Raw genomic sequence first — 26045 nt, forward strand, 5'->3', positions numbered from 1 at the left:
ATGGCAGGTCAGCAATTTTTAAAATGATGGCACTCCCCTGTCTGTTATATCAGCTGCAAAATCACCCATATCCCATACAGCCCGGATGGCTCCGAATGGCTCAGACTGGCGAACTCCGTCCTTGGGCAGTTTATGTGGGGAGGGCGGAGCGGTGCGTGTGGCACTACGCACATGCTTCCTCTCCACTTATTGTGGAGGGTTGGCGACTTTGGACGTCCTTTCCTACTATAAAGCCTCCCACCTTCTGGTTCTGAATGAGTGGTGATATGGTGGCAGGGGGGATCCGGCATATGCCATGGAACGCTACCTCATGGGGTCCCATAGGTTACACACCATCCTATACACGGCATCGATACGGAGTTCATTGCCGGCGGCCACTCAGGTGGTGATTCAGATCTGGCGGCAGGCTCTGCGCCGGATGGGGTGGTGAAATACCCTGACCGGAGAAACCCCCCTGTGGAACATTGGGCGACTCCCTGGACTTGTGACATTACAGGGCTTTACGGGATGGGACAACATGGGCATCTCAACCCTGGGAGACGTACTGAGGGGTACGGCACTTAAGTCCTTTCAGGATCTCTGTGTGGAATTTGATATGCCTCGTTCCCAATTCTTCAGATACCTCCAATTCCGGCATGCGCTGTCCCCCAGCCTGGAAGATTTGGGGTTCCTCCCCGAGTTTAGCCCGATAGAAGCTAAAGTGTTCATGGGAGATTTGGAGACGAAGAAAATATTCCGCTTTTACCAGTCACTAGTCATGCATTGCTCCCCCATGCTGCAGAGGCTCTGGCAGAAATGAGTGCAGTATGTGGGTGAACTGGATGAGGAGGACTAGAGGGAGGCTCTGGCGGCCCCCAGGGGTGCGGCCATAGCAATGCGTCTCCGTCTCATCCAATTTAAATACTTACTCAGAGTATACTTTACCAGGGTTCGGCCTTGGCGGGCGGGACTCATCGCCTCACCAGAGTGCCTCCGCTGCAACAGAGAGGAAGGGACGTTTTTTACATACAGTTTGGAGTTGTGGATCCCTGGATCGGTTCTGGAGGGGGGTACTGGCCTGTTTAGCTGAGGTATTAGGGTGGGAGCTCCCACGTACGCTCCCGTTTGTCCTGCTACATGTAATGGAAGGGGTGGGAGGCAATCTGTATAAAAGGCACCTGATGCTGCTCGGCCTCAAATTAGCCAAGAGAGACATTGATAAAGGGTGGAAGGATACACAGGCGTTGGATTTTTGTATGGAGTTGGAGCAGCCGATCTTTGTGGCCAGGGGTGTCTGCGGAAACATTATAAAATCTGGAAGCGCTGGGCAGACTATAGGGGCCTATGGCTTGAACCCCCTGTGGAGCCGGAGGATCTTCCTGGGGTGGGATGATAGGGGCTGGTGGTTCTGGAGAGAGGAGAGGAGAGGAGAGGAGAGGCCTGGGAGGTGGGTGTGCTCAATCGGCTATTTTACTTTTCCTGTGTTCCTACGGTATTGTGTGGGTAGAACTTGGTGGATGTTGTGTGACTCTGGGGGGAGGGAGTTGGGGGGGGGGGGAGGGAGTTGTGGGGCTTGGGAAGGTGGGGAGGGGGTAGGGATAGGATTGTTACGTATTGCTCAATTATACATTAGCCTGTTGGCGATTGCAACCAAAATGTTGATTGCCTTTTGGATACTGTAACGTTTTGAACCCGCAGATGCCCCTGGATTACAACGGCGCTGCATCGTATGTGCAGTCTGACAATAAAATGTGTTTAAAAAAAAAAAGCAATTATATGATAGAAAATTGGAAAAATTTGAGGGTGTCCCCCCTCACACACGTGCAGTGGGGAGAGGGAGGGATTATCAGGTGACCAACAATTTCCTATGCAACAAGGATCTACGCTATCAGTCTAGGTCCTCCAGAGACTGCCTCTTCTCCAATTCCACAAGCATTAGAAAACCCATCTGTTCAAGCAACACCTCACCTAACCACCTGCTTGCCGGATTACCCCCAAAGTCCTTGCTCTCCTAATCCTGCTCTCCTTGCCTCTTAAACGTCAAGAAGCCACTCCTTCGCTCCATTCTCTGTAGATTAATTCGCCAACCTGTTATTCCACTCATACTTATTGTCCCTCTCCACCATCCACTGTTTGGAGAGTGCTCTGTTGCTAGGTTGGTGCTTTGTAGGTTTCTTACATACTGTTTGAAATGGGGTCTCTAGTTGGCAGTGGTTGGCACTCTGTCCAAGTAGGGACCCTCACTCTAGTCCGGGTAAGGGAGTCATTCAGCTAAGATAACCCTTGCACGCCCCCTTGGTAGTTTGGCATTAGCAGTCAGACTTATCTCAGAGTCAATGGGTAAAGCATTTGTACATACATAAACAGTAACGTGTTGAAAACACTATAAAATAAGTCCACGCCATGTTAGAAAAATATAGCCAATATTTATCTTATTCAAACAAGACTAAAAGGACAAAAAGCTACCATACGTAAGTAAAGCTATCACTTTTCAAAGGCTAAACGAGGTCAGTCCATAGAAATCTAAGAATGGGCCACTTTAAGCACAAGGTACCTTGTACGCGTCAAAATTAAAAGACGAAACGGACGCAGGGGAGGTGAGGTGCCGGTAAAGCAAAGCGATGTGTCGGTTTCTTACTTCCAGGGGAGGTGATGCGTTGGTTCTTTACTACCAGGGGAGGTAATGCATAGTTTCCTAACTGCTATGCAGGGGAGGTGATGCATCAGTCTACGGACCTGCGGCCTCTGTTCTTTACTGCTGGGAAATGTTGATAAAGAAAGCAGCACCCAGGAATGATATGTTGAAAATCCAGATATGCTGTGTTGATTCTATTGCGATCAAGCAGGTGCTGCATCAGAGTTGGAGCAGTGCGGTGCGGAATTCAGTGATGCGGTGCTCAAAACACACGCTGCAGAGTTTCTTCTAACGTGCTCTGTCAGAAAGCTGGGGCCTGCAGTGACAGCCGTGGTCGATGCACTCATCAAGAACCACGCTCTGGTGCTGGCAGTGGCGATGTGTCGCCGTTTGTAACAATGCATCGATAAAAAGAGGCACTGGAAGTCGATGCGTGGATTTTCTCCTTCAGTTCACTAGATTCTATTTACAAGGGCCATGGACTAGATTTGGCACCAGTTGGCAAGTCAAGACTCTTAACCGAGAAACCCAGGCACTGCTCGTTGAAGTCTTTGATGGCCCTGAGACTTCTTCACTGGAGGTAAGCATACAAATGCCCTTGGAGAACATTGGCAGCAGGATGCAGAAAGCAAAGTCCAGTCCTTTCATTCCCAGGACAGACGCAGCAGGCTAGCACAACAAAGCAGGAGGCAGAGTGACCATGCTGCCTACAACACCCAGCTCTTCTTCCTGGCAGAATATCCCTTAGTCCAGAAGTATTCGGATTTGAGGGTGTCAGAGGTCGATATGTATACCCCTTTCTGCCTTTGAAGTAGGCAATTTTTAGAGGAAAGTCTTTGTATGCACAATACCCTGCCTTTCCCTAACCTGGCTCCAGACGCACCATAGGGAGTTAGATAGAGCTTTGTTTGAGGACAGCCCTATTCAGTTGTCAGCGACAGCTCCTCCCACCACTCTAGGTCAGGAAGGCCCATCAGCCTGGTTATAGCCCATCAGAATATGCAAGGCACACCACCGCTCCCTTTGTGTGACTGACTAGAGTGCATTCACAAGAGCCCAACTGTCGTCCTAACCCAGACGTGGATTCTGCAGACAGGCAGAGGCACAGAATGTTTAAGGAAGAAAATGCCCACTTTCTAAAAGTGGCATTTTCAAACACACAATTTAAAAAACAATTTCACGAAGGTGGCAGAGACTGGGTAGGTGTGCATCCTCTCTTGATGTCAGGACACATGATGTCCACAGTCAACCAAGGTTTAGCTTGGTCTCTGCACCCACCCGAGTGGGCCCTTGACTTCCCTAATTGGTTAGTGTTTTATTATCACTAAAAGTATAAAACTGGTTGCCCCAAATTGATGGTAGTGATTTGATAAATCTACATTGAGTAAGATAGTATTTCCAATCTGTGTAGGTTACGAGTTTTAGGTCCTGATCAATGTCCCTTGATTGTTTTGACTACCATGGCAAGAAACCTGTCGACCAACTTATGCATTTCCTCATGAGCTGATACAGACCATGACTTCTGGTTACATCCATCACTTCTAATTTTAACCTAGACAAGGGGACCCACAGAGTACAAATAGTAGGTAGAGTACTCCTTAGCCTATTTGAACTCACTCTCACCAATCTACACCAAAGAGCCCTTCCATACACATAACCTAGCCTCACATCTGGCAAACACACAAAAGATCTCCCGCAAAGAGCCCCTTTGTGGGTGCTTTTTCAGGTATTGCTGTGCCGGCCAGTTGATGATGCATGACACCTCTATGGGAGGGCTCTTGCTCCTGAGCGTTCAGATGCCCCCATCTGGTTCCCCAGGCTTTAAGCACCGACCTGTCTGTATTCTCACTCTAGTTCTTTTGGAACTACATACTCCTTGTTGGTAACTAGTGCACAAGACCCTGCCTTTCCCTAATCTGGCACCTGACACACCACAGGTGGGTGGAGACAGCTTTGTGTGAGGACAAGCACACCTCTATTTAGGTGGCAGTGACCACTCCACCCACTACTTTAGCTTAGGAAGACCCATCAGCCTGGTGATGACCCATCAGAATATTCAAGGCACACCTGAGCTCCCTTTGTGTGACTGTCTAGAGTGTATGCACAAGAGCCCAGCTGTCGTCCTAACCCAGCCGGGAATTCTACAGACAGGCAGAGGCACAGAATGATTACGGAAGAAAATGCCCTCTTTTTACAAACCCCGGACTTCATTTTAGCACTTTATTTCTGCAAAAGTGTAGTGAAATTGAAACTTGGCGATTTTCTTATTTTTAGAAAATGTCCCGAAGAAGGTGAATGATTACCGACTCACCAAAATGCAGCGTTGACTTTGTGTTTTCTTGTATTTGGTATTTATATGATTGTAAACTGTATTTTAATATGAAATGTTTTTAACTGTATCTATATTTGCTTATGGAATACATTTGTATATGTCCCATGTTGTTTGTCAATAGTTTTCCATCTGGCACTGATTTTATCTAAAGTCATAGTAACGATTTTTGTCAATGAAGAGTGTATGATTATATGTATCCCTGACTCTAACTTAAATCACAATATTTTACAATACCCATAATCCAAACTAGTTTGCATATTGATTAGGGACTTCTGTATTTTTCTTGTGCACTCCTTGTGTGAAACACTGAACTATAAATCAACTGTTACTTGTCGCTCTGACATTTATATCGTGGTAGTCTGGATGAGGTTGCCTGCCTCATGTCTCTAAATGTACGTTACTACAAGTGAAAGGATGCACTTGATCTCCCTCCGCACAGCTGTGCACATTGCTTTTTAAAATTTTAAGTTAAGGCGGGTGTGGCTAGCAGCCGACGGAGATGGCTGCGTAGCAGAGCAGCTCTGTGACCAAAGCGGCTCCGTTCACCGAATCCGCTCATTAATCCGATGTACTTACGCCTCTGAAGACTGACTCCGGCAGGAGAAACCGAGCGACACCGTCCGCAACAACTCCGGTACAGATCCGACGTCCACAGCTGAGCGCAGTTCGAGGTGACAGAGGAGGGCCCTTAAGCACATTGGCTGCACCGGACTTGCCTATCCGACTGCACGGGCGAAAGTAGCGGCTGACCGGGGACGCTCACCGGAAGTCACCGATCGGAGGAGCAAGTTGCGGAAAAAAATGCACACAGCAGCAGAACGGAGTCTGGGACTCAATCGACCCTGTGCCCCTTGAGTGCAGATCCACCCGCACTCCCTCACAGGCATTGTGACTTTCGGCGGCACCCGTGGAATAGCCCCGACTGCGGGAGGAGTGGCACGCAACTTCTAGGCTTGGGGTAAGGCGGTGAAGGGATGGTTACCTTCCCTGCAGTGCGGCCCGCGGTTGTGTCTGCCCCCCCTCCCCCCGCCCCATAGTACGAGTGAAGATAGCGGAACGCCGCGAGGCGATAAACACACGTGGAGGACCCGGAGAGGGGCGGGGCCACGCACAGGCAGCTTAACGACCTCTCTGTGGCTAAAACCAGGTACTTTACACCGCTTTTTGCCTTGGTGGCGAAGGGGAACAACTGGCTGAGACACCGCCTCCCTGGGGGCCAAGTGAAAGACCTTGAACTGAGGCGTATGCGCCGGAGGCATTTTACAACACTCGGGGCATAAGTACAAGACTGCAAGAGGGCGGCTGCGCCTGTGGGCCACAGAGCGGTTACGCTGCTACATGCATAAAGCCTACGAGGTGGCCATGGTAGTGACCCGGAGACGCATGCCCCCAAAAGACCGGCTTGGCTGCTCTGTCACAGTGATCTAGTCTGTGAGCTCACAGAGACCTTCACCTTGTCCCCCGCGCCTTGGAAGGCCTCAAATAACGCGTTGCGACGGCACTGGTGGTGACTCGAGCCCTGAGATCCTTGACAGACAATCTCTACTGCATCAAAATAGACACGCTCAACGACGCAGTGAAGGACACGGCCATGTCGGGCAGGGGCTCTAAGAATAACACGGCGCAGTCACGCCTAGACAAGTACGCCTACGACAAGGCCACCACGCAGCATTCAGAGGGACGTACATCCACGGGAAAAGGCCCAGAGGGTGACGGCGCCAAGAAGGTGACGTTAGAAGACCTAATGAAAACTTTATCTAATGTCCAGACTACGGTGGGATCCATCTCGACAGACGTCGGCCTGCTGAGAGCGGACTTGCATAAGATGACGGAACGAGTGTCCCTGGTGGAGGTAGTCACCAAGTCGCTGGTAGAAGATACCTCCGAACTGCAGTTGGCTATGGAACGTATGGACGCAGTCACCAAAAAGCTCCAAGAAAAGCTGGATGACCAGGAAGGACGGTCTAGACGGAACAACATACAAATCCTAGGAATACCAGAATCGGAAGGCAAGCGTGCAATGGATCTCTATCTTGAAGACCTAATCAAGTCCAAGCTACAGCCCAAAGGCCTTTCCCACTTTTTCTCCATAGAAAGGGCACATAAGGTACCGGGCGGAGCACCGAACCCGGGGGCTCCACCACGGCATATGCTGGCGAGACTCTTCAACTTCCGGGACAGAGACGCCATACTCCAGACAGCACGGACCACGCCGCCTATTAAAATACACAACTCCACAATTGCGTTCTTTCCAGATTATACGGCCGAAGTGGCGCGACGTCTTAAAACTTTCACGGACGTCAAAAAGGCCCTGCGAGAAAAGGAACTGCCCTATTCAATGCTATTCCCGGCGAAACTGCGGGTAGTGGACAATCATAAAACATGGTTCTTTGACGCCCCTGAGGCGGCAAGGGACTGGCTAGACGGCTGGCGACATGTGGAGGCACCTAGACGATCGGGAAGAGGTCACCGAAATCAACGGCCTGAGATCCTAACGAGTTTGCAGGCATCAACTGGACATAACCAAGATAACATCTCTGAAACGGGCCTGGGTGATGATGAACAACAGCCTGAGTCCTGAGATCCCGTCAGTACTAGCTCGGACACCAACAGTATAACAAGACGGACGTGCTGCCCTTGGACTCCTGTTGGGAAGAAGCAGATGAGGGCAGATGGGGCCGCTGGCACCACAGAACTCTTTACCCCCACAAGCAAGTACAATGGGCTGGGTTGGGAATGTGCACTCTGCTGAGTTGGGGAGGCGGGCGGTTCTATGTCCGTGTAGCAGGGAGGCGGGGAGGGGGGCGGGGAGGGGGACTTCTTTGGTTATGGTTCAAGTTCTACACGCAAAAACACGGCACGACGAGAGACACATACACGCCACTCACGGAGGCACTAGCTTCACAGTATTGTTGAGGGACACATGAAGGCTTCAGTTTGCAACGCTTCAATATGTCACAACACTCACAAGATGCCGCAGGTAGCGGAGTAATGCAGCAGATCACAGTCCCACCCCTGAAGGTAATGACCTGGAACGTACGGGGCCTGGGAGATGAAATTAAGAGAAGACTCGCGATACAGGCGATCAAGCGCCAAGGCCCGCATTTGGTACTGCTACAAGAGACACACCTCACTGGCAGCGCATGTAAGGCACTAGATCGCAGAGGGTACATAATGATGGCACACTCTGAACTTACTTCTGGCTCCAGGGGAACAGGTATCCTTTTAAAGAAAAACTCCCCTTTCATTTTCCTGCACCACAAAATTGATGATCAGGGCCATTTTGCTGCGATACACGGACAATGGGAGGACCGACCTCTGAATATAGTTTCAGTCTATATCCCGCCGGCGCTTCATACAGTGGCTTAACCGGCTTTGGGAGAATTTCTGCTCAACCTTCCGACGGGAGACACATTCATAGGGGGCGACTTTAACGCACTGATTGATCCAACACTAGATAAGTTCCCAGTCAGGGCACGACTATCCAGTCCCACCAGTTTCCATGGCTTCCTGGAAGCCATGGGATTAATAGATATCTGGCTCGACAGACACCCGACTGCGAGGCAATACACTTATCACTCGACCGTACACAACAGCTTATTGCGTATCGATTATTTCTTGGGGTTGGGGGACGGTGTGCAGGATGTCGAAACCATTGAAATACAGCCAAGGGGCATATCAGATCACTCTCCGATCATGTTGACACTGTCCGTTCAGGAAAAGACACGTAAGAGAATATACCCCATATACCCCAACTATTTGAAAATCCCTGGCATCAGGAAAGCTCTGAAAAAAGCGACAATGCTATACTTTGCTTAAAATAAGGACTCAGTGCCCTCCCCCTCCACCCTATGGGAGGCGTATAAGACTGTCCTCCGCGGTCAGGCGATGGCCTCTATCGCGGGGCACAAAAAAACACAGAGGAAGGAACTTGCGGACTTGGAACAATCCATGCATGCAGCCAACATGTCCCATGCGGCGGATCCCACAGTAGACACGGATCACACACTGCAGCTATGCCAAAAGAGATATAGGGAACATCTGAGACTGCAGGTCCTTAACAATATCTCGGCGACAGCCCGGAAAATATACGAGGTGGGTGACAAAGCCGGGAAAATGTTGGCCTGGGTGGACAAGAAAGGAGGGTGCACTAGGGGCATCCAGCAATTACATACTAGTGCAGGTCATCTACAGACACACCCCGAGGAGATTGTAAACACACTGGCGGACCACTTTGAAGACGTCTACACCCCAGAGCGGGTAATTACAGAGAGTGAAGCCTTGACCGCCCTACACCACATAGAGATCCAATCGCTTACACAAGAAGAGGCCCAGGACTTGGAAGCGGACCTCTCTGTCGAGGAAATACAACTAGCAATCCACGCGATACAGTCAGGGAAAGCAGTAGGACCGAACGGGATCCCAATTGAGTGGTACAAACTTATGTCGGAGACACTCGGCTCACCCCTCCTGGATATGTACATGGAGAGCTGGGAGAAAGCAGAACTCCCATTAGATCAGCGGACAGCTACCATAGTAGCAATCCCGAAACCTGGAAAGCCACAGACAGCTTGCACATCGTATCGCCCAATCTCTCTCCTCAATGTGGAAGCCAAAATCTTTGCGAAATTGTTGGCCACGAGATTGATGACTGTTGGACAGGCCACATGACGGGCCGCTCTCCCCCGGCTCGACCAGGCCCGAGCCCAGTCATGCAAGCACCACACACCACCATTGTACGTCCTACGTCCCCTCAGGGACACCTGCCCTCGAACATGATCACCTCATGAGCCCGATCCACTGCCGACCCATGCGCTCAGCCTGGGCCGCCATCTTGGACACTTCGTCACGAGGCCGCCTGGCCCCCGATCGACCTCAACCCTGGGCCTAGCCCGGCCTCAGACATTCCGGCACCACCCTCCACCCAGGAGGTGAGCGAGCTACTTGGCAGGTCAATGGGAGAAAGAGGTGTCGATGGCTCTCCCCCGGCCAGTGCCGCTCGCCCATCGCCTCCCCGGGCGCTGGCTCCACCCCCCTGCTGGGTGTCTGGACTCCCTCATCCCGGACCTCCCGACCTCCAAGTGCGAGGGTCCGGACATCAAAGCACGCCAGCCCTATAACTGGGGCAGCTCCAGAGCAGGAAGGCAGTTGTATCTTGGAGTCGAGAGACGTAAAGAGGAACTCATCCTGGACGGACTACTGGCGCTGCCGTAGCTCTGTCCTGTGCACCATCGTCCTGCCTGTTGGCGCTGCCACAGCCGTCGTAACCTTCATCCTTCATCGTCGTCCGGATCTGCTGGCGAGGCCGCGGACCGTTGTAACCGTCATCTGCATCGGGACCTGCTTGGCTTCTCCACGGCCCGTCGACCATCCGTCATCCATCCCGGGACCTGCTTGGCTTCTCCACGGCCCGTCGATCCTCCTTCGTCCATCTCGGGACCGGCTTGGCTCCTCCACGGCCCGATCAGCAAACACGCCGAGCTCGAGGATTGAGAGCTATTTAACTCATTGGCAACTAAGACTGTCCCGCTACCCCTTTTTCCTCAACCAGAGATCAGAACCGAGGGGACCCCTGAGTCCAGACCTCCTTGTATCATATCAACGTAACCTAAGAATTGCCTATAAAGTCTCGTTAACCTTCAATCTTGTGTGGTGTCCGTCTGTGGGGGGGGGGAAGTTACTTATCTGTACAGTCGTTGGAGACGGCTCTCCCTGGAGACCTCTCCCCGTAATCTCGGCCGACCCTCCCGGTCCGTCTAACAATGACCCATCTCCCATCGCTGGTGCACCCTGACCAGTCTGGCTTCATGCCAAACAGAAGCACGGCTCTTAATCTCAGGCGAGTGCACGGGGTGGTGGCACGAGCACCATCGTTAACGGAACCAGTGGTGATCCTTTACTTAGACGCCAAGATGGTGTTTGACATGGTGGAATGGGGGCACCTTATCGCAGTCCTGACGCGTATGGGTTTTGGCCCCAAGTACATAGCCTGGGTGCGTCTGCTATTCGCTAACCCGATTGCACACGTAACAGCCAACGGTCACATTTCACATACGATCCAACTGGCAAGAGGAACTAGACAGGGCTGTCCCCTCTCTCCCCTATTGATTGCCCTAGTACTAGAACCACTGGCGACACTAATCAGAACAACACCACTGTGAAGGGCATCGGCTGGAAAGAGGGTTGGGAAGATCGTGTGTCCTTATATGCCGACGACATGCTGGTATATTTGATGGAGCCGGACAGGGGTGGACCAGCCCTACTGGCATTGTGTGATGACTTCGGGTACTGGTCGGGATATACTCTCAACTGGTCCAAATCTGTCATCTACGTTCTGCGGGGGCCTGCGCCCTGGCTCGGCGCGCAATGTCCACTGCAGCAGACCACGTCATCATTCAAGTAACTCGGGGTCCACATAACTGATAATCAAACAGATTTCTTAAATTTGACTCCACCCATGGCCCGGCTTCGGAATGACGTTAAGGATTGGGCCTCACTGCCCTTGACGCTCCTCGGTAGAGCGGTGCTCTATAAAATGATGGCTCTCCCAAGGTTCCTCTGTGCCCTAGAAAATTCACCCTACCCTCGCGCCGAGATACTTCCGGAAAGTGGCAACCCTAGTGTCCAACCTACTATGGAGTAACAAGCCGGCTCGTATTGCCCATGTCAAACTGCACCGCAGCTGGTACGAGGGGGAGATTGCCTTACCGAATCTACAATTATACTACTGGGCCGCCCAACTCAAAATCATCAAACAATGGGTTCATGCCCCCCGAGACGACCCAGCATACAGAGCTGATAGGACTGAGCTAGGAACGGACACTATGCTTTCAGTGCTCTACGACAGAGGTCAGGCAAGACACTTAATAGGCCCCACGAAACACACAGCCATGCTGTGGCATGCGGCACAGGCGAAGCTGGGTTGGAAGGGGATCATTACAAAGCTCATCCCGCTTTGGGACACTAAGGCATTGGGACAGCTGAGACGCAGTAAAGGTTTTACACAATGGGACAACATTGGTATATCTACGGTGGGAGACCTGTGGGACAAGGGTACGGTTGTCCCGTTCTCCCTTCTTCAGCAACAATATAATTTGGGCCCAAACAAAACTTATAGGTACATGCAGATTCGGCACGCATTACTGCAAGTAATACCACCAGACGTTGAAGTCCCGGAGTCCTCCCCGCTGGAGGATAGATTGCTCACGGACTATATGCAGCGCAGCGCCACTTACCATACTTACAAAAAACTGCTGAACAACCAAACGCACCCCACATTAAAACTACGGGACAAATGGGTGGAGGAAATGGGCGACATGGACGAGACGGAGTGGAATGAGGCGCTGGCGTCCCCAAGGGAAGTGGGTATTTCGGCCAAGCTTAGGCTAGTTCAGTTGAAAATCCTACACCGCGTCTATTATACAAGAACCGCACTACACAAACTAAATAGAACTCCGCACCCCTATTGCCTTCGGGGGTGTGGGGAGGAGGGTACATTATTCCATACCCTCGGGAAATCCCCCTAAAAGCAGCATATTGACGCCAAGTGATGCGTACAATGTCTCAAACACTAAAGGTATCACTGACACCTGAACCACGTAAATGCCTCCTAAATATTTGGGATCCAAATGATCTATCAAGGTACGGGCTGACATGGGGCACCTTGGCCATCATGGTGGCGAAACGGGACATAGCGCAAAAACGGGGAGCCCCCGAACTGCCCACGCTGGCACAATGGAGCACAAATATGGTTATGTTAATGTTTACGGAACGGGAGGTATATGTTAATAGAGCATGCCTGCGTAAATGGAACGGAGTCTGGTCCTTCTGGAATAAGTATAGAGGAGACCTATGTGACCCATTACCAGAAGACGATGATGCTAGCTCTGATGAAGAGGATGGGAATGGGACTGATAGTGTTAACTAGTTGCCCACATTAGAAGACGTCGGTAATCCTCGTGCTAAAAGCAGTGTCTGTGAACCCGGGTATTAGATAACGATATATTTAAAAATAAAAAAAAAGATTTTGTGGAACTCTTTTCGTGCTGAATGTCAACGTGCATGTTTGTTATAAATTTACGTTTGAGTCACATTGCAACATAATAAAATAAGAAAATGCTAGACCCATGGAATACTGGATGCACGAAAGGTTTACAATATGTACATCCACATTCAACGCGCCGCCGAACCCCAGGGTTGTCGGCTAAATGGCTGTGTTCACTACCACATACCTGAACAGAAGTGAAGTATAACGCGGCCGGCCCCTGGGGTTGTAGGCCATATGCTGTGTTATTGCGCAATTGTACAACAACGGTCTAGTTGGAAAAAGTTAAAATATACATTTTAAACTATAGTTTGTATTTTTCTTATTTTGACAGCATCCTGAAGAAGGGATATGTAAACCCGAAATGCATTGGGAACAGTTTTGTGAGAGTTATTTTGTATGTTTGAGCATCGCATGGAAACGTCATGATTATTTTGTAAATTGTTATTGAAATTCAAATAATGCAATAGTAGTGGAATATATGCTGCATACATTGTTTGCAACAAAAAAATGAATTGTATAATTTTGTATTGGCATAATTTGGTTGAAAATGTATTTTTGTACATGTTGAATTTAACTTAGAAATTTAAAAAGCAATGTGCGCATCTGTGCGGAGGGAGATCAAGTGCATCCTTTCACTTGTAGTAACCTACAAGTGGGTGCACTTGCCAGGTCGAAATGGCAGTTTACTTCTGAAAAAACACATACACTGCAGTTGTAGTTCTGATACATGTTTGCAGGGCTCCTCATGTGGGGGACAAAATCTGTGCTGCAGGCCCACTAGTAGCATTTGATTTGCAAACTCTGGGCACACCTAGTGCACTTTACTTGGGACTTAATAGTAAATCACATATGCCAATCATGGAGAAAACAATCACAAATACAATTTAGACAGAGAGCATATGCACTTGACCACTGGTCAGCAGTGGTAAAATGCCCCAAGTCCTAAAACCAACACAAAACGGTCAGAGAAAATAGGAGGAAAAAGGCAAACATTTTGGGGATAACCAGCAAAAGGTGCCAGGTAAAACGCATACGTTAAGGTTTTTTTATTGACACACTGTTTGCATTGTGTAAATAGCATTCTTTTAATCTTTACAAACTACAAAAATGTTTGTAGATGCTTATGAGACTTAGCTAGTCTCCAATACAATTTGGGTATATACTATTCTTCTCTATTCATGTTATTCACCATCTATTGAAGTACACGTTTAACGTTGTTTTCAAATACTATTCCTTTTGATCTACCTTGTTGCGTGGCTCACTATTTATTGAAGTATGAAACATCCCTTTTGTATAGTCAAACGCATATCTAACACGTTCACCCATAATATACATTCTTGGTTCTTCAAGTGTTTAGTTAATGATATGACATGGCTATACTAAACATTGTCTTTTTTACTTTCGATTGCGTGTTCATTATCAGGGGAAGACGTTATTGCTTCAGAAAGAGCTTCAACGTTGTGCAGTGCTTGTGACCTGTCAGGAAAATCTTTATTTGTGTTGCCGCATACCGATCATCTTGTTGGTTATATTATCAGGCAAGTGGGTCACAAACAACATATTTAATTTGCGTGCTATTCACTGGTTGCTTGTACTGTCTATGCACATTTTTGCAATTTTTTGAGTATGCAATTTTCAGTAAGCCTTCAGGTTTTGATACTTAATAGCCTTCTGCTGCTATTTTGTCCTTGGTTTTTAATACATTGACTTTTTTGATTATATTTAACATTTTTGGAGCACTGTTCTATAATATCTAATACACTATTATGCGGATATGTCTGCTTTTCATGGACTTGACTCAAAAACTAGAAGGGGAGACTGACTATTAGGAAAACATATTTGGTTGTTTCTGGTTAAGCTATAGCTACTGCACATAGGTCAAGGATCATATTGAAGTGTGTGTGCTAGTGTTACGTGTGCATGTCAGATGTGAAAATTAAAACATGCTGAAGTACCACTGTCTTTCTTTTTCACAGGTTAGAGAATGCCTTTTATGAGCATGCACAAACATATTATTACACAGAAATCCGGAGAGTGAAATCACATAAAGAATTTTTAAACAAGACCACACATCAGGTAATAATATTCTCTTCCAGTTTTTATGTTCTCTTAATTGGCTTATAGCATTCCATGTATGGAACATTTACGAAGCACAAATAGAGCTATAAAGCGACAAAGTGCTGCACAAAGTGAAGGTTCATAGTTGAGACAAATTAAATAAAGATGTAAAGTAAGTTTGGGAAGAGGCGTATTTGGTCAACATTTATAATCAACCAATTGAAAAGAATGGTGAAAGTTGGTAGATTAGAGAGCCTGCTGGTAGGTGGTAGCTGTGCTAAACTCGAATTATGAGTCACATTATATAATATGACTATGAGCTCCTTTTAATTGGGATTCAGGCTGCAGTTGACAAACGTAATCCCTTTGCATAACACAATTAGAGATTCCATGCCAAATCCAATCACAGTACAATGCGGGTAAAGTTAAAACACATTCAAGAATCCCTCTTTACATAAAGAATGGTGGTGGGGATATTGTGAGCAGGTCACAGGTATTTGTTCTAATCAGGCATATTAGATGCACATGTGCAGGATCCTTTTGGCCCTCATTATGCTGCTGTACCTAATAGCTAGTAGGGCAAGTGGTTAGCAGCAGGACAGTTACTTGATAATGCTGTCTGTGCATGGTCTGTTAGTATACATAATGTGAGTTTGCAAATGACTGTGTGGATGAAGGTGTGAGCCTTGAGTGCTCCTAATGAGGGAGTGCTTGGGTAAAAGTTAGTCAGGTGGTAGTTGTTCTTGAACTGAATACATTTAGAAAGCACTCTGTACGTCCAATTATTAGGCTCTGTGCACCCTATTGCCTGCATAGATTGGAATGAAGCCATTACAATGATCTGAATTATGTGATATGTTTTGTTAGGCATAGGGTATTAGGAAGCACATTCCAAAGTAAGAGGCATGCGCAGTGGAAATAACACACTCGTGTTGTGGACATATAAAACAACTGCAGCTTGCAAACATTTCCTTTTGTGGTTTTGAGCTTCAGAGTTTTTTGCCAAGCAGTCTTTCCTAGGCAACAAGACCCAATCTCCTACAACGGCTATCAAAGGAGAGAGAGTGTATGTTACTTTGATGGAGCATTTACCCTTCACTATATTTCCTAACACAATAGCGAAACCAAGGAATCTCCTATCGCTAGTACATAAAGTCAAAAGGTCCAAAGAATTAAGTTTGTCTCATCTGAGAACTCCACGCTGTCAGTAAATGAACCAAGTTGGCATAATTCAAAGTGTTGATACTTAATCAAATTAATATATAAATCCAACAAGAAGATTGACTATCATCATCAATATACAAATTAATGAGTTCATGTTCCAGTAATCTCTAATGCAAAAAGATTGTCTTCTATTGCAGTAAAAGAAATCGTTGACTGCCCATTCAGTGTATCACCATTACACCTGTAGCCTGCTCACAGAACACTTTAGAAGTATTTGGCTTTGGTTGCTTCGTACTTCACAAGGTGGATACTGTCTTGCCTAACGTCTTCCAGAAGTCTAACAGACCCCTCCTTGGGTAGCTCAGGGCATGTCTTACAAGAACAAAACCAGGCACAGCCACACTTATGATGAATGTACCTATCACGGATGGGGATGGGCCAACTGTTCAACTTTTTATGAATTTTTGTGAAATCCCCTCTATGGAGGATGGAAAGCTGCTTACTTGTAATTCTAGTTCTCTGTTATGAGTGTATTCTGTCAATTCATAAACAATCCACTCTCGTCCTAGGTAGAACACAGGCAACATTGCATATCCATGTTCAATATTTCACATGAAAATAAACTGTGAGGCTAACTACTCTTGCAAAACATGAAGGCACAGGATACCCCCTGGAATACTTTCAAGAATGTAGTCAAAATAACTCTTCATTAAGGAAAGCACTTCCCTTACTGCAATTTCCTGTTTGGTCTTATCTGTAGGAAATCTGGAAACAATTTTGTTTTCTAAGCAAATCTAAATTTGAAGTTTTTAATGGATACATTTACAATTGTCTTTTAAAAGGGGACCAAAATTGTTGCCTCTTATAGGCATGTTTTTGCAATACATTTTTTTATATTTAACTTGTGTTTTGGGTTTCCATAAACAGGCAGCCATACTGTAGTGTTAATACATTCCCAGGAAATACCCATGATAAAAAAAACCTTGATTATATGTATATAACTATTTATTTCTCACAACCCAGTCCCAGTACTACATTACTGTCATGATTGATGGAGGAATAGGGGCAGGAGTGCTCTGCCTATTGTGTTAAAATCAAATAACCTAGCCTAAAGGTAATGTTTTATTTGGCACCATGATTTACTGATATAATGCTTATGCCAATCTAGCACTAGCACTAGCATAATCTTGTAAGTGAGAACAACACATTCATTTTCAGGGATCCCTCAGACCCCGTTCAGGGTTGATTTAAGAATGTCTGCCTTTGCTATTCAGGGCTTCTGTGATGAGCGCTTATTTATTTTATTTATTTATTTATTTATTTAAAGAGTTTTATATAGCGCAAACAAGATCTTCACAGATATCAGAGCGCTTTACATAGACGGGTACAAGAGGGAGCAAAGTCAAACAGGCAAATCAAGCTTTACATAGAAGGGTGCAAGGGGGAGCATATTCAAACGAGTAACTCAATAAATCACAGTATAATAGTACTACTAAGTGACAAAGCCACTCATGTGGATGATAAAACAACTCATACAAATAAGTCAAGGGTCAAACATGTAATACAGAACGGTGCAAGGTGTTAATAGGATTCGAAATAGTAGCTCAAGTGTATTTAGCCATGAGGATAGCTTTTACTTCTTTTTTAAAAAGTGTAGTGGAGGAGATAAGCCTGGTTTCGGGAGGGAGTGAGTTCCAGATCCTAGGCGCCATTCCTGAGAAGGAGCGCTTGTATGTTTTTTCCTTCCGGAATCTTCGAGGTTTCAGCAGGAGATTGTTTGTGCCTCTCGTGTTTCTAGTTCCCCCAGAGATTGTCAACTTCTGAGCGAGGTAGCCGGGTGAGTTTAGGTGTACCGCCTTGTGTGTCATGCAGGTGATTTTCAGCTGTATTCTGCCTTCAAAAGGCAGCCAATTCAGGGATTTCAGGTCAGGGGTAATGTGGGAGTACTTTTTGACCCAGTGATGAGTCTCGCTGCAGCATTTAGAGAAGCTTTTAGTGGTGCGGTTGTAGTTAGGGGGAGTCCACAGAGGGCGGTGCTGCCGTATTCAATTCGTGGGATGACTAGTGCTTGTACTGCAGTTTGGAAGTCTTTGGCTGGGAGGTAGGGTTTAAGTTTCCTCAGAGTATTGATCTGGAAGTTCGCTCCCTTTGTTGCCTTGCGGATATGTTGCTGCATGTTGAGATTAGTGTCGAGTGTTATGCCTAAAGATTTTGCTGAGTCCACGATGGTGGGTTGGACATTGAGTGCGGTTAGGAGTTTAAGCCAATGTTGAGTGGTTGATATCTTAGCTGGAGGTGAGATCAGAAGGAACTCTGTTTTCAGGGCATTGAGTTTGAGGTGATTATCGGCAAGCCAGGATTGGGTGCAACTGATCGTTGAGTTCAGGAGCAGGATGTCATTGGGTGATTGTAACTTGAGGTAAAGTTGGGTGTCATCAGCGTACATGTGAAAGCGTACATTGGATGCTTGTAGCAAGGTGGTGAGAGGTTCCATGACTAGGTTGAACAAAGTTGGGGATAGAGAAGATCCTTGGGGGACGCCTAGCGTTACAGGTATTGGCGAGGACATCAGGTTGTTGCTCTTGAATTTTTGCGACCTGTTGTGAAGAAAGGAAGTGAACCACTTGAGGACAGTTCCAGATAGGCCCATTCTTGTGTTTAGTAGTTCTAGTAGATTCTCATGTTTGACGGTGTCGAATGCTGAGGAGAGATCAAGAAGGATGAGGAGGCAGGTGTCGTTTTGGTCTAGCATTTGAAGTGCGTCGTCAATTATGTGAGTCATAGCAGTTTCTGTGCTGTGTCCTGCTCGGAAGCCTGACTGGTGAGGGTTGAGGAGATCGAATTGCTCAATGTGTTTAGACAATTGTAGTTGTGCGCATTTTTCCAGCAGTTTGGCGAGAGTGGGGATATTGGTGATGGGACGGTAATTGTTGAGATCCGAGGGGTCGGCTGTAGGTTTCTTTAGTAGAGGTGTGACCTGGCCAACTTTGAGGGAGTCAGGTATGCTGCCTTGTTGGAGAGAGCTGTTGATAATTTTAGTCCAGAGAGGGAGAAGAAACAGGGTTAAGTCTTTTACTGCGGAGGCAGGGAGGGGGTCCGTGAGGTGATTGGATGGTTTCAGGGTGCTGAGCAGTTTGCCAATTTCTTCTTCCGAGTATATGCTGAAGGTTGACCATGTAGCATTGTTTTTTGGTTCAGTGGGTGCTAGGCATTGGGGTTTGGAGTAGAGGCTTGCGTCAATGAGGAGATCGCTTTTTATTTTGTCGGTTTTTTGGATAAAGAAAGCAGCGAAGTCTTCACAGGAGGGTGCCTCACGCCCAGTGTTTAGTGGTTGCGGTTGCTCCTTAGATTGTGACTTGATGAGCTCGAACAGTTTTCTCGGGCGGTTTTTTGATTGGTCGAGTTGGAGGCTGAAGAAGTCCGATTTTGAGCGTTTTATTTTCCTGAAGTAGGCGTTTCTCTTTTTCTTCAGATCTTTTAGGTGCATTGCGGAGGGGGCTGATCTCCAGGTCCGTTCTGCCATTCGTATGTCTCGTCTATCTTCGTTGAGACTCCCGTCGTACCATGGTTTGGAGATTTTAGTAGAGACTCTTTTTAGCTGCATAGGTGCGACCTCATTAATTATAGAGGTCATAGCGTTGATATAGTGGTCAGTCAGAGTTTGGACGTCCGTGGCGCCTGTAGGTGGGAGTAGGAGATTGCAACTGTTAGGGGGCAAAGAGCCTGGTTTGAGTTTTTTCAAGTCTCTTTTCCAGACTTTGGGCTTGGAGAGTTGAGCCGGGATGACTTTGAATTTTTCATTGATAAAGAATGTGATAATATAATGATCTGACCAGTCACAGGGTTGGATGGATTCGAGTTGGATAGATTCCTCTTTGGAGATGATCAGGTCGAGGGTAGAGCCTTTCTCGTGGGTTGGGCTGTTGCATATTTGGGTGAGGTTAAGGGCAGCGAGGAAATTTTTAAGACCATTTACCACCGCGTCGTTGCGGTCATTCCAGTGGAGGTTGAAGTCACCAAGGTATATTTGGGTGAGCTGCCGTCCGGAATTGGTTGAGATCATATCCATGATTTGTTGGGAAAAGGTGAGATTGTCCCTGGGTGGGTGGTAGATGCTGTGAAGAGAGCATATCGGTTTGCCCTCACTAATGATGTCGAGGCAGATGTATTCCCAGGATGTTGGGGATGGTAGGGATGTGGAATTGACTTTCTGAACAGAGAGGTTGTCCCTGTAGATGCATGCGATTCCACCACCTATTTGGCCTTTTCTGTCGAGCCTGATAATGTGATAGTTGGCAGGAACCAGAATGTCCATTATGGGTGTCGAGGATTCAGTTAGCCACGTTTCAGTCAGGACGATTAGATCAAGGTCCTGTGATAAGAGTAGTTCAGCAATGGCGGCGGAATGTTTCGTGGCCGATCTGCAGTTGAGAAGAGTGCATTTGAGACTGGGTGTGTAGAGGGTGTTAGATGGTTCTATGGAGAGAGGGATTTTTCTAAGGTTATTGGGGATAGAGGATCTGCTGTTTAGTGTAGGTGGTCTAAGGGGATTTGGGTGTATTGTGGGAATGTTGCGGTGTGGTGAGGTTGAGTGAGGTTCGGGTGTTGGGTCATAGGAGCGGAGAAGGGCGAGTGTGTCGAGGTCCGAAGAAGAATTGTGGGTGCGGCGAGGGCGGTTGTTGCGATTAAGAACTGGGATTGAGGTCGGATTGGGGTGGGTTAGCTGAGCGCGAGAGTTAGTCGGAGGGGTGGGGGACAAGTTGGGCGGGGATGTGATGATGTGTGAGGGGTTGCGGGGGCGATGCGGGGGACGAGGGCAGTTGCTGTGCCTATGAGCCGGGATTGACGCCTGGTGTGGGGCGTGATTAGGGTGGGAGTCAGCCGGCGGAGTAGGGGACAAGTTGGGAGGGGAGGTGGAGGTGGGTGGGGGGTGTATGGGGTGTTTGGAGAGTAGTTCTTTGATGGCGTGTATCTCTTCTTTGATCTGAGTGAGGGTGGCCGTGATGTATCATTTTGGCAGTTGAGGGCAGAAGCTGAGAGAGAGAGAGAAAGAGTTCACTTGTTAGCACTCACACTGTGTACCAAAAGCAAGAAGTAAATTACAAATTCCTATCTCTTCTTTTACCCAGATACTATGCTTGAGTGTCTTTGTATAATCTCTCTTTCCACTTCTGAGGCAATGGAATGCATCCATTTGCTGCTTCGGATCCAAGCGAGTAACTTTGCACCCTCACAACGTCTACATAGACTAAAGCATCTAAACCCTAGCGCACATAACTGACCGAACAACAGCACAACTAGCTGACCTGAAAGCAGCTTTTATGGTTGGCAGAAATTAGCAAGTCCAGCATCATGTAAGGAAGTGGGACGGGTATGCCAGATGTAGATCCTCTGCTCATTTAGCCACTGGAACCAAGCTGCACCCGACCGAAAAGGCCCAATTAGGCTGAAAGCTTCCTTTTTGTTGTGTGTGTTCCTGTTTAGAGGATCTGACGTGGCAGTTTGGGCTGGACTGTTCCTATTGGAGCAGGACCAAGGCTGATTTGCATATGGCGGAGTCTAATCTGAGGTGGTATGTTGGGGGAAACCATTATGGACTAGGATGTGGATGTGGGTGAAAATAACTTAAGCATTCTGCCCATCATTTTTTGTAGTTTTTGTTGTCATACCACTGAGATCTGGCACTTAGACTCATTATCAAACCACATTCTACTGTATCATTGCATCAACCATGTTAGAAAGGGCTTGTATATTTATCAGGAAGGGAAAGAGAATCCAAATTTGCCTATCATAGTAACGGTAAGTTTTAATTCTATTAAGGACACGGAGGCGAGGATTATGCTTTTCTTCCTTCACTTTATTTCTTAAGTCCAAACCACAGCAGCCAGAAAAGCAATAAAGACGTCTTTTTCTTCAATAACCAAGAAAAACATCATTTGATCATAACAAAACAAGTACATTTATGGTCCATAAACATCAATTCCCATCATTCCATGGGGAACACCATAACCTAGTCCTTCTACACTGTCCATGCATTCCTTTGAAAGGTCCTCCATTTTGTGAATCCCTCCTCTTTCTTCGCTCAAGTCACTTCTGAATATTATTGGTCCTGTTTTGCTCCATCATGTCCTGCAATACAAGGAAAGCACGAGGAGTTACTCTGTCCAAAACTCAATATACCACTCAAGATACCTCGACATTCGCAATCAAATTTAATGTGCTTCAACAATCGAGCAGTCTTTTAGAAAACAGTTTACTTGCGTAAATACGGGTGGGTTTGCACTAGCCGTGCACGGGAGGTATAATCCTCGCCTCCGTGTCCTTAATAGAATTCAAACTTATGTTACTATGCTAGGCACATTTCGATTCTATGTCAGGACCGGCGGCTCAGATTATGCTAGTTCAAAGCTTACTTACTACTAACCGTGCCACATCCATCACCAGTTTAAAATAAAACCTCTTAAAAGTGGAATCGGAAGACCAATCCGTTGTAAGTATTAGATCCTCCAATCGAGCTCCCAGAGAGAAAGCCATTGCGCCCCTAGCCGAATGTGCACCAAACTGTTTTGTGTCAATACCCGCCTCTTGCATGAACCATCTCACCCATCTGGCTATAGTGGGCGAAGAGAGAGCCTTGTGCGGTTTCCGTAATGCAATAAGAAGTTGCTGTTCGCCCGGTGGGCGAAATTCAAGAGTCATCTCCTCGTAGGAGTTAAGACAGTCCACCAAACACAGTTTGGGCACATCCGCAAAGGCTGGATATGAAACCGTCCTTGAATCCGACTTGGTATGACGACCCACTGTGAATATAACTCCTTCCGGTGAAAAAACTCTTGCAGTAACATCCAAAGCCCGAACGACAGAAACCCTGCGACAGGAGGTACAACAGCATGGCTAGCTTAGCAGAAAGTTCCTTTAAAGAAAGGTACCTATTCGGCTGCCAAGATAAGAAAAGATTAAAGACCAAATTGACGACCCAGAGAACTGAATACCGAGGTTCTAGGGGCAGCGACAGGCGAACACCCCGCAAAAAGCGGCAGACGAGCGGATGCTCCCCAATCGGGGCTCCGTCCACCGGGCAATGAGCGGCAGAGAAGCCTGAACGAATCGCATTAGTAGAGCGATAAGCCAGACCGTCCGTAGCCAGATCTCCCAGGAAATTGAACAATGGAACGACGCCTGGGACCACGGGATCCAAGTCCCGTCGAAGACACCAACGTAACCACTTAGTCCAAGTGGTCTGGTACCGTTTCGATGTACTGTTGACCAGGCCTTTGACAAGAGATGCTGAGCTGATGCCAAAAGGCCTGGGAGTGACCAGCATCTCCTGAAAGCCCCCATGCCATAAGGCGGAGAGAACCTTGGCGAATGAGGTGGTGTTGCTCCCCGTTCGGGTTCAGAAGAGGATGAGTAAGCGGGGGGAGTAGGATTGTAAAATCCCAAGAAAGTTCCAGAAGAACTGGAAACCACACTTGGGACCTCCAAACCGCGTCACCACCACCACCTCTGCTCCCAGAAGCCGGATCCGATCTTCCGTCCTCACCACCATCGAGAACGGTGGGAAGGCATAAGCCCTCCCTTGAATCCAGTCCTGGAGGAAGGCATCCGTGGCCTCCGCTAGGGGATCGGGTCTCCAGCTGAAGAAGCGCGGTATCTGATGATCGAGACGGGACGCAAAGAGGTCCACAAAAAACGGGCCCCAGTGATCGCCCAGCCACCTGAAGACCAAAACATCCAGCTTCCACAGGCTGGAATCTCTGATGCCTCGAGTGCCAATCTGCCACTTGGTTGGCTTGGCCTGGAAGGTACTCCGCCGTCACCGAGGCTTGGTGTGCCAAGCAATACTCCTAAAACTCCTTGGCAAGTCCGCCAAGGCTCCGGACCAAGTACCCCCCAGGCAATTGACATAGCGGACCGCTGAGACGTTGTCCATCTTCTGCAGAACACATGAACTCGCTTGCTGCCTGGTTCAGCAGCGTACGGCGAATGAACCCGCCAGGAGCTCCAGGCAATTGGTATGCAATCTCTGCTCTTATAACGAACAAATGCCGCCTGTAGAGAATTCCCCGCAACTGGCACCCCATCCGGACCTGCTTGTGTCCGATTCTATGACTATGTCTAGGGTCGAGCTGAAAATTGCAGGCCTGTTCCAGACCTCCATGTGTGCCAACCACCATGCCATCTCCTCTTTCACCTCCTCCAACAGGGGAACCGTTTGATTATAAGTTAACCCTTTCCTGAGGTGGTGCGCTTTCAGACGCTGCAAGGCACGATAATGCAATGGCCCCGGAAAGATTGCCTTAATGGAGGATGACAGGAGGCCCACTACCCGGGCAATCTGCCGTAGGTCTGGGGCCTGGAAATGGTCCATCTTAGAATGTGACGGATCTTGGCCATCTTGCGAGATGGAAAACTCAAGGAAGCCTGAACGGAATTCACGACGAACCTGAGGAAAACCAGACTTTGAGTTGGAGAGAGGACCGACTTTGAGCCGTTGACGACAAACCCCAGGCTTCCCAAGAGAGACACTGTCTGCTGCAGTTGAGCCGTCCGCCTCCTGGGACATTGTGCCATGAGAAGGATGTCGTCTAGGTACACAATCATCCTTATTCCTTGGCCTTTCAAAAAGTCCACCACCGGGTGAAGCACCTTTGTGAAGCACCAAGGTCCTGAAGAAAGACCGAAAGGAAGGGCGACAAATTCGTACACCTGACTGCACCAAATAAACTGGAGCAGGACTACTAAGTACGCATCCTTGAGGGCCAACCTGACCATCCAATCGCATGGCAGAAGGACATCCTGAAGAAGGTGTATGCCCTCCATTTTGAAGTGCCGGTAAACCAACCAACCATTGAACTCCTTCAGGTTGATTACCGGACGCCTTAAACAAAGAAATCAAGCGAAACCGCTTGCCCTCTGCGCACTGTAGCAAATCCACAATGGAAAATTATTTACTAAATTTTATCAAAATGCTGAGCATATTAAGTACAAAAAAACGCTACAAGTTACATGTATTTGATTCTTGTCTTTACTAACATGTCATTTAATTTAACTCATGACACACTTTTTATATACAACTACCATTGGTACAAAATAAGTTTCAAGCAACTTTCTTTCAACATAAAGGGTGGTTCAACATTAAGATACTATTCATGTGTTCCCTGCCCAATGCATTTCGGGCCTCCCGGCCCTTCGTCAGGGGCAATGCCTAAAAAAAACAAAGAAATAAATGCTATTACTCTAATGGAATAGGTTCTTCAAATATGCAAAGTACACAGCAAGTCACTGTTTGCATTCATTAAACACTAACACATTGGTTTTAAAATAACCTATAAATTTCTCACCAACGTTTTGTGATCGTACTCACTTCAAGCCCAAAAGAATGGAGTGGAAAAAACAATCCAATTCAAGTATGTCAATGTGGAAACTTCACTCCGTTACTACAAAAGAGGAATGGTCTGCCTTAGTTATATGTAAAACATTATTAAACAAATAACCAGAGACTGCATCGTAGATCCCTCATCACTTACTGATAAGCGTGTGTAAACCAGCGGATGGTGATAGCGGCTTTTATTTGATAGATTGAAAAACAGGTCACACGGAAGCTGTGGATTCAATCACTGAGCCCAGAAGGTCCACCCGGGGAAAACAATCTGGTGAAAAATAGGAAAACACTTGCTCAAATTCACAACTCCGACCACTGCATTATCGAGAAGTAAACAAATGCGTAAGCTGTCCAGAATTACACGAATGTCTTCAGTTGCAATTAGACACTGTAAGACGCACCTTTTTAAATGTTGCTGCAAGCATGGGCGTTCAACAGGGTGTTT

The 26045-nt window shown here is 47.4% G+C and overlaps 1 protein-coding gene across 2 annotated transcripts in view; it reads left to right on the forward strand.

Annotated features, from left to right (window-relative positions):
- Positions 1 to 26045, forward strand: part of TRAPPC11 (trafficking protein particle complex subunit 11) — a 461933-nt gene that overhangs the window by 26014 nt on the left and 409874 nt on the right. For both annotated transcript variants that reach the window (XM_086962470.1, XM_086962471.1), the window contains exons 5-6: positions 14417 to 14531; positions 14970 to 15069. In XM_086962470.1, the coding sequence (XP_086818596.1) occupies positions 14417 to 14531; positions 14970 to 15069 (215 nt within the window). The remainder of the gene's footprint in view (positions 1 to 14416; positions 14532 to 14969; positions 15070 to 26045) is intronic.

This window comes from Lissotriton vulgaris, chromosome 3_1 (assembly GCF_964263255.1).
Source record: "Lissotriton vulgaris chromosome 3_1, aLisVul1.2, whole genome shotgun sequence".
Classification (NCBI taxonomy): domain Eukaryota; kingdom Metazoa; phylum Chordata; class Amphibia; order Caudata; family Salamandridae; genus Lissotriton; species Lissotriton vulgaris.